The 14,586-nt window shown below is 34.2% G+C and overlaps 2 protein-coding genes across 2 annotated transcripts in view; one reads left to right on the top strand and one right to left on the bottom strand.

Moving 5' to 3' along the window:
• Nucleotides 1-910, bottom strand: part of LOC115422730 (mitogen-activated protein kinase 12) — a 39,389-nt gene extending 38,479 nt beyond the window's left edge. The window contains exon 1 of the mRNA XM_030139229.1: nucleotides 731-910. Within this exon, the coding sequence (XP_029995089.1) occupies nucleotides 731-864 (134 nt within the window). The 5' untranslated portion in view covers nucleotides 865-910. The remainder of the gene's footprint in view (nucleotides 1-730) is intronic.
• A 2,801-nt stretch (nucleotides 911-3,711) lies between these two features.
• Nucleotides 3,712-14,586, top strand: part of plxnb1a (plexin b1a) — a 197,024-nt gene continuing 186,149 nt past the window's right edge. The window contains exon 1 of the mRNA XM_030139228.1: nucleotides 3,712-4,090. The gene's annotated coding sequence lies outside the window, so the exon portion shown is untranslated. The remainder of the gene's footprint in view (nucleotides 4,091-14,586) is intronic.

Below are 14,586 nucleotides of genomic sequence, written 5' to 3' on the forward strand. Positions count from 1 at the left end.
AACATGTTTGAATGTAAAAAAAAATAATAATAATAAAATAAAATAAAATGCTATTTGTTATTGGTTTTTTTTTTCTTTTTTTTTTTCTTTTTTTTGTGCATATTATCTCCATGCAGGTATGTTAAAATGTGATAAAACATCAGATTAGCAGCATTAAATATGTTTTTATTTCCTAATTTTCATGCAGTATATTAGTAAATACATATTTCTTTGCTTCTTTAGCTAAGTGGACATTTTGTAACTCCATGAAAAATAGGTTTATAATTTTTTTTTTTCATGCCTTAAGAGGAATAAAAACACTCAGGAAAAAAAAAAAATCTTGATTATGGTTCTCATAATTCATGCATGAAAGAGTTAAATACTGATAATAACCTTTAAACTACTGAAACTATTTCAATAAATCCCTGTTTTTTGTTTTTTTTTATTGTCCTAATGCTCACAGCTGACTGGATGTGGGAACATTGTGTATTTCCAGTAAACTCACTAGGTCTGGGAGTGAATTTTGTCAGAAGTTTTGACAGATGTCACTCAAAACTTCACATCAAGTTAAAGGAAAAGTGGTACAAACACACCCGGTCTCCCCTATTATTAGCAGGAACACACATGATCCGGTTTGTTTACGGTGAATATTCACACACTGTTCATCATTAGTAAGTCTTTGCTATCATGAAAAAGGAGAAGAACGTCGGAGCTGACCCCCCCACCCCCCCCACCCCCCGGTTCCACGTACCAGACTGTCCCGTAGGCTCCGGAGCCCACGGACCGCAGCGCCGTGTATCTGTCCGGAACATCCCACGTGGTTTTCTGGACCTCCACCCGGTAATAACCCGGTTTAACGGGAGAGTCCTTCACCGGAGAGTCCATGACACTGGTTTTCCGGCTGTGGAAGTCCAACCTGCACAGGTGAACGGGAAGAGCGGCAGGTAGGCGGGGCGGAGGGACGGGACACGCCCCCCTATGTCTGAAGTACCATAAGGAGAAAAAAATTAAATAAATAAATTATATAAAATAAATAAATAAATAAATGAAAGAATAAATTATGGTGGCCCAAAGGTGCAACAGCCCAAAAAATTATCTACTAAAAAAAAAAAAAAAAAAATACAAAATAGAACAGGCCAAAAAAATATCCACTATAAGAAAAAAAAGAGAACAGGCTAAAAAATTATCCACTGTAAGAAAAAAAGAGAACAGGCCAAAAAATTATCCACTATAAGAAAAAAAACAGAGAACAGGCCAAAAAATTATCTACAATAAGAAAATAAAAGAGAACAGGCTGAAAAATTATCTGCTATAAGAAGAAGAAAAAAAAAAAAAAAAGAACGGACCGAAAAATTATCCACTATAAGAAGAAAAGAGAACAGCCCAAAAAATTATCCACTGTGAGAAAAAAAAACAAAAAACAAAAAAAAAAAAAAAAACAGAACTGGCCAAAAAATTATCCACTATAAGAAAAAAAAAAAAAAAAGAGAACAGGCCAAAAAATTATCCACTATAAGAAAAAAAATTAAAATAAAGTAAAAATAGAACAGGTCAAAAAATTATCCACAATAAGAAAACAAGAGAACAGGCCAAAAAAATTATCCACTATAAGAAAAAATAAATAAATAAATAAATAAATAAAAGTAGAACAGGCCAAAAAATTATCCACTATAAGAAAAAAAAGAGAGAACAGGCCAAAAAATTCTCTTTTTTTTCTCATAATGGATAATTTTTCGGGCTGTTGCACCTTTGGGCCACCGCAATAAATAAGTAAATAAATAAATAAATGAAAATAGAATAACAATTTTAAAAAGTGCAATGGACAAGATAAGATAAAATGGAAAATAGAATGAACAAAAAACAAAATAAACTAAAAGAACAATATAAACAAAATAATCAGAAACAGAAGTATCAACAAAATGAACAAAAGGATTAAAAAATAATGGAATTAATCCACAAATTGAACAACAAATGAAGAAAACAACTGATAAAACATGAACATAATGATCAAAATAAAGAATAAAAGGTACTATAATAAATAATATAGAAGAAAGTGAACAATTTAAGCACCATAATCCTAACCCTAACCCTAACCCACAAAAGTGAACATATAATAAAATAATATGATAAATTAAAAAAAAAAAAAAAAAAAAAAAAAATGAACCGAATAAACAACAAATATACAGAAATAAATGAAACAAATGTCCTGGCAGATGTGAGTCTCACATACTTTATTTTTCCCAGGAATGAAATGAACAACTATGCATTAAAATGCTTTTGGATGTAAACCCATGGTTAATCTGTTTACAGTGTATTCCCTGTAAAATCTGACTGTGGGACAAATGTTTGACAAATGGAAGACACATGTAGGACACTGGACCCTCATTCAACCGTCATTTAAGAGTTTGACCAGCAGAGGGCAGTCACACATCATTATGTTCAACCCTGAACACGGGCAGTAAAATAAAGTCAAATGAAGTGAAGTCTTAAATCTTTTCAGAGTTTGAGTCAACAGATATGTGTAATTCGATGATTCTGCTTTTTTTTTTTTTTTTTTTTTTTTTTTTTTTTTTTTTAAACAGGCTTTTATAATTATACAGCAAAAATAAAATATTGACAGAAGAAAACATTGAAATGTGGGGAAGACTGGTATGGTAAAATCATAGTTTTGAATATGATTTAATTTATTTTACAGAACAATCAAACGGTACTCTATGTTATTTCTTGATGATAGATAGATTGATTTGTTTATTTGGTAAGAAAAGTGCACATTAACACCTGTACTGAACAACATCAGCTATAAATATGGACGATTATAGTGAAACTGATTATTCATACCCCCCCCCCCCAAAAAAAAAAAAAAACAATTAAAACATACAAACAGAATACAAACAATAATGCATTGTTATTATGATACTGTGCACTGCAAACGTAAACTATTTTATTTTATTTCATTTTGTTTTACTTCACTTTATTTTGTTTTACTTGATTTTGTTTTGTTTTATTTATTTCATTTTGTTTTGTTTTATTTTATTTTACTTTATTTTATTTTATTTCATTTTGTTTTACTTTATTTTATTGTATTTTGTTTTACTTTATTTTGTTTTATTTATTTCATTTTGTTTTATTTTACTTTCTTTTCTTTTACTTTCTTTTATTTCATTTTGTTTTACTTCACTTTATTTTATTTTGTTTTACTTTATTTTGTTTTGTTTTATTTATTTTATTTTGTTTTATTTTACTTTATTTTATTTTCTTTTACTTTATTTTATTTAATTTTACTTTATTGTATTGTATTTTATTTCGTTTTGTTTTACTTCACTTTGTTTTGTTTTATTTTGTTTTGTTTTATTTATTTCATTTTGTTTTATTTTACTTTCTTTTCTTTTCTTTTACTTTACTTTATTTTATTTCATTTTGTTTTACTCCATTTTATTTTATTTTGTTTTACTTTATTTTGTTTTGTTTCATTTATTTCATTTTGTTTTCTTTTACTTTATTTTCTTTTACTTTATCTTCTTTTATTTTGTTTTATTCTATTTTATTTTACTTTGTTTTATTTTATTCTCTTTTATTTCATTTTATTTGATACGATAGAAAATATGTTTATAGTTAAAAAAAAAAAAAAAAATTAAAGTATTTGATAAAGACTGAGTGAGTTTCCGGAGTTTATTTTGGAGGGTCGGCCGTGTTTCCGCCGTGTCCGTGTCCGTGGGTTGGCTGGTTGGAGATGTCCGACTCCACGGACTGAGCTCATTCAGAGGAGGAGGACGTGGGTGTTCTGATCCACGCGTCACAGACTCACCAGACGCCGTCTCTGCTGGGTCTGTTGGACTGGTTTTATATTTTTATTTATTTACTTTTTTTTTATTTTTTATTTTTATTTTGAAAGAGGAACACCCACTCCAACACACACACATCTACACACACCCTGTCTGGACCCACAGCTCCACACTGTCAGAAGCCGCAACTTTCCTGAAATTCACTTTGGAGCGTCTGAGTGGGACAGTCCTGCGTGGATGGGACCCACTCCAACCAGGACCTGCTTCGTGGCGTGGATGTAAAGTGTTTTCCAGTGCAGGACATGGACAGATGATCCACAGGACACCAGGTAAGTCCACTTTATCCACATCTAGTCTGACTGTAAACTCTGATTAAAACGACTGAAACACGGAAAAAAACACGACTTTCACTGTGGATATTCACGCAAACTATGAAATCTGTGGAAAAACTGAAGATGGAACAGAAACTCCAAATATATACATGTGTTCATTTTAGAAAGACGAACAGATTGGATGGTTTTACATCCTGTACACTTTACTGTGGACCACACACACACACACACACACACACACACACACACACACACACACACACACACACACACACACACACACACACACACACACACACACACTGAGCATGCTCTCCTTTGTCAGCTGATTGAGGAATGTGTATGAGCCAAATGTCAAATACCCTGTTGACCTGCTGCTGGTTCTGGTTCTGATGGTTCTGGTGGACAAGTTTAACTGTTCTATCAGAGTGTAACTGTTCTATCAGAGTTTAACTGTTCTAGTTTAACTGTTCTATGATAATTTAACTTTTCTATGATCGTTTAACTGTTCTAGTTTAACTGTTCTATGATAATTTAACTTTTCTATGATCGTTTAACTGTTCTAGTTTAACTGTTCTATGATAGTTTGACTGTTCTATTATAGTTTAACTGTTCTATTATTGTTTAACTGTTCTAGTTTAACTGTTCTATGATAGTTTGACTGTTCTAGTTTGACTGTTCTATTACAGTATAACTGTTCTATTATAGTTTGACTGTTCTAGTTTGACTGTTCTATGATAGTTTAACTGTTCTAGTTTGACTGTTCTATTATAGTTTAACTGTTCTATTATTGTTTAACTGTTCTAGTTTAACTGTTCTATGATAGTTTAACTGTTTTAGTTTGACTGTTCTATGATAGTTTAACTGTTCTATTATAGTTTGGCTGTTCTAGTTTAACTGTTCTATGATAGTTTGACTGTTCTATTATAGTTTAACTGTTCTATTATTGTTTAACTGTTCTAGTTTAAATGTTCTATTATAGTTTGACTGTCCTAGTTTGACTGTTCTATTATAGTTTGACTGTTCTAGTTTAACTGTTCTATGATGGTTTAACTGTTTTAGTTTGACTGTTCTATGATAGTTTGACTGTTCTATTATAGTTTAACTGTTCTATTATTGTTTAACTGTTCTAGTTTAACTGTTCTATGATAGTTTGACTGTTCTAGTTTGACTGTTCTATGATAGTTTAACTGTTCTAGTTTGACTGTTCTATTATAGTTTAACTGTTCTATTATTGTTTAACTGTTCTAGTTTAACTGTTCTATGATAGTTTAACTGTTTTAGTTTGACTGTTCTATGATAGTTTAACTGTTCTATTATAGTTTGGCTGTTCTAGTTTAACTGTTCTATGATAGTTTGACTGTTCTATTATAGTTTAACTGTTCTATTATTGTTTAACTGTTCTAGTTTAACTGTTCTATTATAGTTTGACTGTCCTAATTTGACTGTTCTATTATAGTTTGACTGTTCTAGTTTAACTGTTCTATGATGGTTTAACTGTTTTAGTTTGACTGTTCTATGATAGTTTGACTGTTCTATTATAGTTTAACTGTTCTATTATTGTTTAACTGTTCTAGTTTAACTGTTCTATGATAGTTTGACTGTTCTAGTTTGACTGTTCTATTACAGTATAACTGTTCTATTATAGTTTGACTGTTCTAGTTTGACTGTTCTATGATAGTTTAACTGTTCTAGTTTGACTGTTCTATTATAGTTTAACTGTTCTATTATTGTTTAACTGTTCTAGTTTAACTGTTCTATGATAGTTTGACTGTTCTAGTTTAACTGTTCTATTATAGTTTGGCTGTTCTAGTTTAACTGTTCTATGATAGTTTAACTCTTCTATCATAGTTTGACTGTTCTATTATAGTTTAACTGTTCTAGTTTGACTGTTCTAGTGTACTTTGTTCTGATCTAGTTTGACTGTTCTATTATAGTTTGACTGTTCTATTATAGTTTAACTCTTCTAGTTTGACTGTTCTAGTGTACTTTGTTCTATTATAGTTTAACTGTTCTATTATAGTTTAACTGTTCTATTTTGACTGTTCTAGTGTACTTTGTTCTGATCTAGTTTGACTGTTCTATTATAGTTTGACTGTTCTATTATCGTTTAACTGTTCTAGTTTGACTGTTCTAGTGTACTTTGTTCTATTATAGTTTAACTGTTCTAGTTTGACTGTTCTAGTGTACTTTGTTCTGTTCTAGTTTGACTGTTCTATTATAGTTTGACTGTTCTAGTGTACTTTGTTCTATTATAGTTTGACTGTTCTATTATAGTTTAACTGTTCTAATTTGACTGTTCTAGTGTACTTTGTTCTGTTCTAGTTTGACTGTTCTATTATAGTTGAACTGTTTTAGTTTGACTGTTCTATTATAGTTTAACTGTTTTAGTTTGATTGTTCTATTATAGTTTAACTGTTCTAGTTTGACTGTTCTATTATAGTTTAACTGTTCTAGTTTGACTGTTCTATTATAGTTTAACTTTTCTATTATAGTTTAACTGATTTAGTTTGACTGTTCTATTATAGTTCGACTGTTCTATTGTAGTGCGACTGTTCTATTGTTGTTTGTTGTATTGTAGTTTGTACGTTCTATTATCTGTTTGACTGCTATAATTTGACTGTTCTAGTATAGTTTCATTGGTCTGTCATAGTTTAACTGTTCTAGTTTGACTGTTGTGTTCTAGTTTGTTCTATACTAGTTTAACTGTTCTATTGTAGTTTGTTCTATTCTAGTTTGACTGTTCTATTCTAGTTTGTTCTAGTCTACTTTAACTGTTCTAGTTTGACTGTTCTATTCTAGTTTAACTGTTCTGTTCTAATTTGACTGTTCTGTTCTAGTTTGTTCTATTCTTGTTTGACTGTTCTGTTCTCGTTTGTTCTATTCTTGTTTGACTGTTCTGTTCTAGTTTGTTCTATTCTAGTTTATCTGTTCTATTGTAGTTTGTTCTATTCTAGTTTATCTGTTCTATTGTAGTTTGTTCTATTCTAGTTTGACTCTTTTATCTTACGTTCTAATATCCCCAGGGCGTTGTTGTTCCTGTGCCTGTGCAGTGTGTTGTCCATGTGGTTCGATCCTGTCTCTGACTCACTGTACCACACCTGAGCGTCCTGTTCTGGTCGTTCTACGTTCTTTAGGGCTGACGTTCTGCTGTGATGCAGAGTTTGGTGGTTGTTTAGACCCCATCATGTGCTGTGGTTTCAGGTGTTCTGGCTGAGGACCAGGTGACGCTCACACCTGATGAGACGTGTGTGGGTGTGTTCGTGGTTTAATACTGCTAAAGGGAAAATGGACTGCTTTTTTTTTTTTTTTTTTTTCCCATAACTGCATTACCTCACAAACTGATCATATCCATCTCTTCCAAATCCGTGTTCCTCCTGGACTCTCCTCTTGTTTTTACTGAACGCCAAATGCTCTTTACATGTGGCCTTTGTTAAGATCATCGCGGTTACATAGCCTCGCCTTCCAACTCATTCTCCTCTTTTCTGCAGGGTTCCAGCATCCACACATTTTTGAATAGCCGACCATCTGCTTACCAAGGGTCTGCAGCACAAGTACCATATCACATTACCCACCCTTGGCTGTGCCATGTGGGGGGGGTGGGGGGTGAACAAAAGTGTGCATGGGAGCAGTGTAGAAATTATTAGGCGCGGTATAAAAGTCCAATTTGTCACAATTCATTTGCTTTTTTTTTTTTTTGCCCTGAGGAGTGAGACATCCAGGGTGTTTTCAGGACAGTTGCCACGGTCGACTACATGCGGAGCCTTTGAGTTTTTATGGTCATTAGGTGGAACACCGGGCAGGAAGTGGTTAGGGTGTCATCCGGACTCAGAAACATGGAGGAGGAGTGACTGAAGCTGCAGCTGCTCATTGAAAAGCGATGCTCTGTTGCAGCTGAATCTGTGTTTTCCAGCCTTTTTCTGTGTTACCGTAAAAGTGGAAGCGCTATGGGCACGCATGCACCGACGCCGGGACCGTTACGATTTATAGGAGTCAAAGGTCGGGCGCGCTGGAGGTTCGGTAGTTTGTCTTTCAACAGTGTGAGAACTGGAAATTAGTGGGAACAATAAAAGGAGAGCGTGCTTGAAATCAGACGCCAAGTGATCCCTCCTCAGCCTTTCTGGTGTTTTTTTCTCCCTGGTGCCACATACTGAAGTAGGATGTCACATGTATTTTTAGATCTTTTGTCCCACAGACATTTAGTCAAGTGTGCGCTTGTGTAAAAAGAAAGACATGACCTGCGGAGTTTTGTTGTTAATGAATTACTGCGTGGGTAACGTAGCAGATGAAACAAGGAAGAAAACATCTTTGAAGAACAAAATATCGTGACCTCAGACTAGGGCTGTGCAATTAATCGAAATTCAATTACGATTTCGATTATTAGATTACAAAAATTATGTAATCGAGAAAAAACAATTATTAATTTTGAGTTGTTTTAATTCACGCGCACGCAAGCTACCATGAGCTGCTCTGCCCCGCCCCCCTCTAAGCTACAGCTGTCAGCTAGCCGGCAGGTCCACCCCAAGAGGAAAGTTGTACCTAGCGGTCTGGACAAATGGCAGGAGAATCACAGCAGAAGTGCTTGGTAAACAAAAAAGGCAAGTCAAATTCAATTGTATGGAATCACTTTGGGTTTGATGAAGAGCAAAAACCCATTACGTGCAAAAAGTGTTTCGTAGTTGTGTCCACACCGACCGGTAACACAGCAAACCTTTTTAACCATTTAAAGTTTAACCACCGCCACCGTTATCATAATCTTATGAAAAACTAAAACACATAAAAACAACTTCGTCCGCAATGCAATCTTCAGTTTCCGAATCTCTTTACGCTGCAACTCCCGTATTAACCTAACCCTAACCTGTATAACCCTAACGTACGTTTTCTAGATGGCTTGTGTATACAGAAGGCCTTAACTGAAACCTCACGGCACGCCACTGAATTTACTATGTTTCATACTACATTGAACATACTTGAATGTATAATTTGCACTTTACGTGAGTTTTTTTTTTTTTTTTTTTTTTTTAATTGCTACAGTTCTATGGTAAGTCTATAGCAGTTTAATTCCAGTGCATTATTTATTTACAAAAGGAAACATACTTGAATTTACAGTACACTTATTTGCATTCAAAGATTTTTTTGTTTCATACAAAAGTGAACATACTTTGCTTTAGTGGTTAAAAGCTTTATTTATGTTTAAAGAGTATATTTTACATTGTTTTGCAAGAAAAAAATAAACAACTTTAAGGTTAACAAATAATTGTTTTTAATAATCGTGATTTCAATTATTGCTAAAGTAATCGTGATTTTTTTTTTTTTTCTATAATCGAGTAGCCCTACCTCAGACACATGTAGGACCAGGTGATGTGGACAAAAATGATATCATGATGAAAACGCTGAATGAGACAGACAGACAAAACAACAGCATAGATAGATAGATAGATAGATAGATAGATAGATAGATAGATAGATAGATAGTAGGGATGTAACGATAGGGAAATTTCATATTACGGTTATTGTGACCAAAATTATCACGGTTATCATTGTTGTCGAGGTATTGTTGACATGTGCTCAAAATGTTCAAAAAGTACTAATACACACTGAAATAATTTAACCAAGTTGTATTTTGAAGAAAAAAAAACAAAACAATAAAATCACAGGCACAATGTACTTTCTGTGGCAGAAATATTCAAATATTAACTAGGGCTGAAAGATATATCATTATTGTATCGATATCTAGATATGAACATTCAAGATATTAATATCGAAAAAGCAATGATATAAACGATATAGATTTCCCCTGCACTCGCCCTGCATGTACAGCTCTGGAAGTCACAACAAATTTCATTTATTTGTACTTTATGTTAATGTTGATGACTGGCAGTGAGTTCTTATAAATAAAACTGCACTTTCCACATTCTTTTGTATTATGACGTTTGTGTTTTTCTGAAAAATGCTTGTTTTTCACCAAACCTGTAGTCATATCATGTCGTATCGATATCGAGATATCTGGCATGAATATCGAGATATGAAATTTTGTCCATATTGTTCAGCCCTAATATTTACATGTAAACATCAAACATACAAACTTTACGGACATAACAGGTATCTGCATTAGGGGTGGGAACGGATAGGATTTGATCAATATCAATGCGATTGTCGATTCTGCTTACCAATCCAATTCCTTATCAATTCTCTTATCGATTCCTGAGTGGTTTTTTGAGTGTGAAAAACAGTAGTTGGACAGGTCACAGAGGAGTTTGTTTGACCATTTTCGTACCAAGTTTTCTAGTTTTCTAAGTGTGGTAATTAAACACGGTTATCATGATAATTCTAATTTAAACGGTAATACTAACCATCGGAAATTTTACCGCGGTTTATCGTTATACCGGTAATCATTACATCCCTAATAGATAGACAGATAGATAGTAGGGGTGTGCCAAAAAAATTGATTCGTATTAAAATTGCGATTCTTATTTACTGCCATTCAGAACTGATTTAAAGAGTCCCAAAATCGATTTTAAAAAATAAAACAAATCTGCCGACAGTCTGCCTCCGTTTTGTACGTAGGATGTCCTGACGTCATCACGCCGTCGGTTCTGGAACATACGCATGCGCGGTAAGCACCAAAACAAAGAGGAAACTAATGGATGAGATAGGATTAGCGGTTAGCGATTAGCAGCTAGTGCAATTAGCGGTAAAGGGTTAGCGATTAGCGCGATTTGTGATTAGCGGCTAGCACACTGACACGCTATCGAATGGTGTAAAATAACACACGAAAGGATGAAAATGCGTACGTATTAGCACACCAAATGCAATTAACTGGCGTCATATACAACGAGATTTCACAAGATCAGACTGTCAGCTGCATCACCCAGAGTTAAGGAAACTCCTGCCAAGCATGGGTAAATGTTTAAAAGTTAATAAATGTGAAAAAGACATTTTAATGTCTGCATATGTCATTCTGTCTTGCAAAGCAGACTGAAGTAGATTAAGAGGACCCTTTGCACACCTATAGACTGAAGCAGAAATCATTATGAATCAAATTGTTTTGAATCGAAAGTCGTTTTGAATCGAAAATCAATTTTGAATCGAATCATAGCCCCCCAAATCAGAATCGAATCGAATTGTGAGATACTAAAAGATTCCCACCTCTAATTAGATAGATAGATAGATAGATAGATAGATAGATAGATAGATAGATAGATAGATAGATAGATAGATAGATAGATAGATAGATAGATAGATAGATAGATAGATAGATAGATAGATAGTAGGGGTGTGCCAAAAAATCGATTCATATGAAAATCGTGATTCTCATTTACTATGATTCAGAATTGATTTGAAGAGTCCCAAAATCGAATCAAATCGAATTGTGAGATAGTAAAAGATTCCCACCCCTAATAGCTATCTAGCTAGCTAGATAGATAGATAGATCTTTATTTTCATTGCACAATCATACACAATATAATTTTCAATGAAATTTGGGCTCAGTACTTTTCAGTACAGAGGAAAATATAAAAAAATTATAAATGTAAAAAAAATAGTATAGATGTATATATCAATATACACAGGACAAGTAAAATGTGCAAAGATGTAAAAATATATTAAAATATGTTAAAAAGGTAATACAAAGTGCAAGAGCGATTCAGACTGTGCAAAATAATGCAAGTTATTGCACATGGCCCATTATATGACTTTATAGGTCAGGTGTTAAAGGTCCAAAAAGACAAAAACAATCTACCAGCAAGCAAAAAAAGCAAAAGTGGTGTTAAAGATTATATAAGATGAAAATGACTGAAAAGACAGAAGGAAACAGATGTGTAAAATATGATACAGATGATATAGGAAAACAAATGAAATGAAAATGAAGTAAAAGATGAGAGGAAAACGACATAAGACTAAAAGGAATCAAATGACGAAAGGAGACAAGAATGATGAAACAGATGCAACAAGACCATCATAAAAGTCATACGTCGTAAAAGGAATAAGATGAAAAGATGTCAAATGCGCAAAAAGACAAAGACGACATAAAAGATGCAACAAGAAAACAAAATGAAAAATGTAAGAAGACGATATAAAAAGCATAATGAGACAAAAACAGCAGTGACGACAAACAAGATTAACAATAAAATAATGTAAAATATGTAGATGAAGAAACCTGTAGGGTCTGAGTTTGTGGACTTCTCTTCTTTTTTTGGTCATTTCTTTATTGTGATTTAAAAGAAGAAATTAGCTGAGATGAGTCTGAGTTCTTCAATAAGATGAACGTGCTAAGATAATGAGTTTTCAGCTAATAATTGAACTAATGAATGACCCCCTGAGGACAATAGAAACATGTACTTGATAAAACGTCTGAGTGTAGATAGAACGGGTGTGTTTCTGTGGGAGGTTGAAGACACATGACAGAATGTGGATGCCACATTTCACTGATGGAGGTATTTTGGGCGTTCCCTTGTCAGTGGGTGCAGCAGCTGGTGGTCCCTCGTGGTACATTCTTCAGGGTGGGTGTTGTGTGTGTGTGTGTGTGTGTGTGTGTGTGTGGGGTGGTGGTGGTGGTGGGGGGGGGGGCACCACTGCAGCCACAGGCATCTCTGGGCTGATAATGGGAACTGAACAGTAGTCATTTTTCCATCGGACATCTGCGCAAAACTTTACCGATATTTACTAAATGTCAATTGGTTGGAATCAGCGAGGGGGAACATCCTGTTCATCACATGTTGCCCGAGGAACTACATTTTCATCAAACATAAACCAGCTGATTTTATCTTTATTTGTACGAGAACTAAACAAAATATCATCTCAGGGAAAAAAAAAGACTTTATTCCGTCCAGATAATTTCTTTCTGTTTAGAATCTGCATATGTATAGTATTGACACTGACCACAAAGGATCAGGAACAAAACAGTAAACAGTAGTCACTTTTCCATTGGACATCTGCGCAAACTTTACCGATATTTACTAAATGTCAAAAAAACAGAAGTGCGTAATGTCGTTTTGTCCGTTAAATCACAAATGCGATGATTTGTTTATTTAGTATCGCGAGATGACTCAAGAAGTCATTCCGTAAACATGGCGACGAATGTAAATATGGTGTTGATTTACAGATATATTCATTATTATTATATATTACCGTTCTATCTCGTACTAAATTAAAAAATGATTGGGTTTCCTGGTGTGTCCACACATACCGCGACATGTTTCTTCTTCTTCGCTTGTTGTAATGTACTGTACATCAACATCCGTTTTTTAAATTCACCTGACTCTAGTTGTGAAAAAAGGTCTTTCCATTGCAGTTTTGCGTGATATACCATTCGCGCTACACCTGAAAAACCACCTCTTGCCAGCACAAAAACTTTTAATAAAAAAATGAGACTTTTGGCAAAATTGTCATTTTTCCATTTGGTAAATTTTTATGCACAAGTTATATTTGGGCAATTTGAGGGTCAGTGGAAAAGCGACTAGTGTTGTTCGTAACCCAAACCCATATCCTTCTTTTATCATTTTTCTAAGCACAGTTTGACGTCTTCACAAACCCTGACCCCCCCCCCCGCGACACCCCTGACCCTTGGCTCGACCCTGGATCAGATAAGTTCCGTATTTACAGGCCAGATTGGAGCTCAGGACTCAATAAACCCTCCAGGGTTTGGCCGACAGTCAGATCGGCAGCTTAATAGATACGTCTTTTCATTAGTGACAGGCCTCTGCTCACTGGACTTACATTGAAATCAGCTCCATCCAGCTCTCATACTTGAAAATAGGTACATATATGTTCATTTTCCTGTCAATACCCAGGACCACGGTACTGATAATGATCTGGAGCAGCACGGTGGTGCAGTCAGCACTGTTGCCTCACAGAAAGAAGGTCCTGAGTTTGAGTCCAACACCAGGGACCTTTCAGTGTGGAGTTTGCATGTTCTCCACATGTTTACATGGGTTGTCACTTGACAAAATCAACATCTTGCCAAGTGTATTTTTCACATTTCTAGTCAAAATATCTCATCACACTTGAAATAAGACATAATCACCTAAAGATTGACTTTTCAGTGAGATGTAAGAACTTATGTTTAGACAACAGATCAGTGTTTTTCAACCTTAGGCAACCCATGTGGGGTCGCCTGGAGTTCAAATGCCTGAAATTTCTAGTAGTTGATTTAAAAAAAAAAAAAAGTACTTATAAAAAATATATATGGTGAGTTGACAGAGACGATCCCAATCCATAAAAGACATGACACACACTGAAGCTGAAACTAAAGCACTGTGGTTCTGTTTATCTGTCAAATGTTCATTGTGGTCAGTTTCAGATGCTGCAGCTCTTTCATAATTCATAGTTTGAGTTCTTGTTTGTTCAGTGTTAATTGTCAGCCTTGTAAATCCATGCTGGACTGACTGTACATATCCTGACCAAGGAAAATAAAATTCTCACTTTGTGCAGTAATCTACACCTGGCTTTTCTGCCTCCGTTCATAATAATATACATTATATAGACTAAATGTC

Source organism: Sphaeramia orbicularis, chromosome 7 (assembly GCF_902148855.1).
Source record: "Sphaeramia orbicularis chromosome 7, fSphaOr1.1, whole genome shotgun sequence".
Classification (NCBI taxonomy): Eukaryota; Metazoa; Chordata; class Actinopteri; order Kurtiformes; family Apogonidae; genus Sphaeramia; species Sphaeramia orbicularis.